The sequence below is a fragment of the Festucalex cinctus genome, unplaced genomic scaffold, assembly GCF_051991245.1.
Source record: "Festucalex cinctus isolate MCC-2025b unplaced genomic scaffold, RoL_Fcin_1.0 HiC_scaffold_39, whole genome shotgun sequence".
NCBI classification, from domain to species: Eukaryota; Metazoa; Chordata; class Actinopteri; order Syngnathiformes; family Syngnathidae; genus Festucalex; species Festucalex cinctus.
Genome location: NW_027520286.1, coordinates 2,704 through 6,523, shown reverse-complemented (window position 1 = coordinate 6,523; position 3,820 = coordinate 2,704). Strand labels below are relative to the sequence as shown.

Genomic DNA, 3,820 nt, shown 5'->3' with positions numbered 1-3,820 from the left:
ATGGAGCTAGCGAGCTGAAATTTCACAGAGAGCAAGTCCAGGACGTGACGTCACACATATGTGAGAACGGTGTCTCCACCTTGTGGCGATACCTCCGAATAGTGGCAGAAAAGGCCAACAAGCTGTTTGGGCCCAGTTGGGAGGCCCGTTTGACTGGGTTAGCATTGAGCTAGCGGCTTGAAATTTCACAGGCACCAAGTACAGGACATACTGACAAGCATATGTGAAAACGGTGTCTCCGCCTTGTGGCGATGTCTTGCAATTACACCTTAATCGTCCAAAAAGCTGTTTTCGCCAAGTTTGGAGGCCTGTTTGACTGTGCTAACATTGAGCTAGCAACTCGAAATTTCAAGGACACATTACCAAGCACCATTGTGAGGGATGAGTGTGGTTTTTTTTTGCATTTGTGAGAATTTTTTTTTCCACACATTTGCCCTTTAACTCTGTGAGCGAGAATTACACAAGAGCACGCAAAAGAGAAGACAGTTATGTGAACATTGTCCAAAAAGCAACTAATTTTTGGTCTTGTGAAGAAGCAGTGGTGATGAAAATGAAGAAGCTGTGGTGATTTTTCCCACTCTATTTTTTGTATTTTTCCTGATTCATGCGTTGGAAATGCCTCCGATGAGTGCAAAGGGTTAAGAATTCACGTTCAATGTGTAAGGACAAGCGTTCGTGTCCTTCCCGCGCCCGGGAAACACTGATTTGCATATTAAATTGGAGTAGTTGAGGTTGCCATGGAGAGCAGGGGCCCCTGCTCCTCCCCTGCTCCTCCCTCAAGCAGAATCTCCCGCCAGCCAGTCTGCAGCGGACGACAGAGGAGGTAAGTTGTGCTGATATATCTGTCTGTATTTTGCTAATTTTAATGTCTAGAATGCATTTATATGCCTGCTGCGTGTGTGGTTGATTTAGTGTCAGTGTGTGTGTGTGTGTCTTTTAAAGTTTGCGGTGGGGCATGCATCATGTCAAATTGCATCTGAATGCTTGTGTGCTGAAGTGTGCTGGCTGTTTTAAAATGATGCGTTTGGATTGCCTGTGAAGAGTGCAAAGTTGTGTGTGTGTGTACCAGTCCCCCCACCACCTGGTCCGCTTCTACTTTCTGACCAACATCTACTCTGACTACATGAATTCACGTTCAATGTGTAAGGACAAGCGTCCGTGTCTTTCCCGCGCCCGGGAAACACTGATTTGCATATTAAATTGGAGTAGTTGAGGTTGCCATGGAGAGCAGGGGCCCCTGCTCCTCCCCTGCCCCTCCCTCAAGCAGAATCTCCCGCCAGCCAGTCTGCAGCGGACGACGGAGTAGGTAAGTTGTGCTGATACATTGGTCGGTCTGTATTTTGCTAATTTTAATGTCTAGAATGCATTTATATGCCTGCTGCGTGTGTGGTTGATTTAGTGTCAGTGTGTGTGTGTGTCTTTTAAAGTTTGCGGTGGGGCATGCATCATGTCAAATTGCATCTGAATGCTTGTGTGCTGAAGTGTGCTGGCTGTTTTAAAACACATGGCATGGGCTGAAAGCATTTTAGTGGCGGATAGTGTGTAAAATTGTACCCTTAAGGAGTGGCTGATGAAGTTGTGGTGATCATTGTGCCGTCATGAATGTTGTCACGCAGCCACCGGCGTGGCGGTCCATGCTTTTATTTTTGTGTCCATGTTTCCTGTCTTACTTTGAAATCCTAACTCTCCTTTCACCCCAGGTCACTTGCCCTTCCTGCCGCTCCCTAATTACCTGCCACCAATCAAGCCACAATAAAAGCCACCTGCATTCTCCCCTCCGTGGCCTAAGTGTCACACACATCTCAGTGCATGAAAGCGTCCCACAGTCCTCGAGTCCTTGTTCGCGTTGCCTTGTTGTTTTGCCTTGTTTTTGTGCCTTGTCCTCCCCAGCGGAGCGCCCTTAGTTACCCCTTGTGCCATGAGCCTTTTTTCCTCCCTAGCAGAGCGTCTTTAGGTGTCACCTGTACCTTTTGCCTGTTTTTTCCTCCCCGGTGGAGCGTTTTCAGTTCGTTCTCCACCTTTTGACTTCCCATCCCTTCTCCTCTCAGTGTGAGAGGAGACAGCTGCTGACCGGCAATAAACCTGTTGCCTTGGTGGCCTACCTTTTATCCCGGTGGCCTTCTCATAAGTAAGCCTTTTCTCTCTTTTTAGACACAAAATGGAGGAGAAGAAGGTGGCGCAGGCGGATGACAAGGGGTCACAGGAGAATGTCATGAATCCATCATGGTGGCCTTCTCACAAGTAACCCTTTTCTCTCTTTTTAGACACAAAAGGGAGGAGAACAAGGTGGCGCAGGCGGACGAAAGAAGAAGTAAGTTGTGCTGATATGATATATGTATGTATTTTGTTAATTGTAATGTCTAGAATGCATTTATATGGCTGCTGTTTGCGTGCGTGCTGGCTGTTTAAAAACATGGCATGGGCTGATAGCATTTTAGTGGGGGATAAGTGTGCAAAATTGTACCCTAAGGAGTGGGTGATGAAGTTGTGGTGATCATTGGGCTGTCATGAGTGTTGCCCTTCTCAAAAGTAAGCCTTTTCTCTCTCTCTCTCTCTCTTTAGATACAAAATGGAATACAGTTTGACACAGGAGGTTGCAAAGGAGGATGACAAGGTGGCTGAGGAGGATGACAAGGTGGAACAGGCATACGAAAAGGTGGAACAGGCATACGAAAAGGTGGAACAGGCATGCGAAAAGGTGGAACAGGAGGGCGGCGAGGTGACCCAGGAGGAGGAGGACGACGACGATAAGGTGGCACAGGAGGCAGGACATCATGAATCCATCATGGTGCCCTTCCTTCTCATAAGTAACATTTTTCTCTCTTTTTAGACACAAAAGGGAGGAGAACAAGGTGGAACAGGAGGACAAGGTGGCACAGGCAGACGACAAGGGATCAAAAGGCCCACTTCCCTTGCTTTGCGCCATGGCTTGTAGGATTGTGATTTTGATGGATCTTTTTTTTCATTTGATCATTGTGCCGTCATGAATCCATCATGGTGGCCTTCTCATAAGTAAGCCTAAGCCTTTTCTCTCTTTTTAGACACAAAATGGAGGAGAACAAGTTGACACAGGAGGATGACAAGGTGGCGCAGGTGGCACAGCAAGACGACAAGGTGACACACGAGGACATCATGAATCCATCATGGTTCCCTTCTCATAAGTAACCCTTTTCTCTCTTTTTAGACACAAAAGGGAGGAGAACAAAGTGGAACAGGAGGACAAGGTGGCACAGGAGGATATCATGAATCCATCCTGGTGCCCTTCTCATAAGTAACCCTTTTCTTTCTTTTTAGACACACAATGGAAGACAACAGGGTGGTACTGGCGGGCGACAAGGGATCCCCCTTAAGCCAATTTGGCTCCTTCCTTTGCCATGTACGGTTGTCATTTTGATGGAGCTGCTCTTTTATTTGTTATTAAAGTTAATGACAATTAGTGAGTTGAAAAAAATGACTTTATTACATTTGAATCCTCTTTGCACCATGACACTTGCATGCATGCCACACTTGCGTCACATTCTCATTAAGGTTACATCTGCAAGCACACATTGAAAACATCCAAAAGTTGCACATGTACAGGTAGGTATCATGCCAGAGTAGTAGGGCAAACAGGGACCAGCATTTGAAGTGTATTTGTGTATGTAGCATGACATTTGCATACACGCATGCCACACTTGTGTACACACAACTGCCACACCAGTGTTTTACTCTTGCTAAGGTGACTAAGCTATACACATTTGTTTATTTGCCAGTCACAATGTTAATAAAACATACAAAAGTTGCACATACGCCTTGATTACCTGTCTCCGGTCATCGTCGT

The 3,820-nt window shown here is 46.3% G+C and overlaps 1 protein-coding gene across 3 annotated transcripts; it reads left to right on the top strand.

Moving 5' to 3' along the window:
• Positions 1–523: 523 nt before the first annotated feature.
• On the top strand, positions 524–3,436 carry LOC144011109 (uncharacterized). 3 transcript variants are annotated; one of them, XM_077511567.1, is made up of 7 exons: positions 524–823; positions 2,265–2,311; positions 2,563–2,752; positions 2,831–2,931; positions 3,042–3,114; positions 3,185–3,224; positions 3,295–3,436. In XM_077511567.1, exons 3-7 carry the CDS (start codon positions 2,570–2,572, stop codon positions 3,348–3,350), a joined length of 453 nt encoding a protein of 150 aa, XP_077367693.1. In that variant the 5' UTR covers positions 524–823; positions 2,265–2,311; positions 2,563–2,569; the 3' UTR covers positions 3,351–3,436. The 3 variants fall into 3 exon arrangements, with proteins under 3 accessions (XP_077367693.1, XP_077367694.1, XP_077367692.1); XM_077511568.1 differs by lacking the exon at positions 524–823 and adding an exon at positions 1,258–1,306; XM_077511566.1 differs by lacking the exon at positions 524–823 and having other exon boundaries at positions 1,349–2,311.
• Positions 3,437–3,820: the final 384 nt, after the last annotated feature.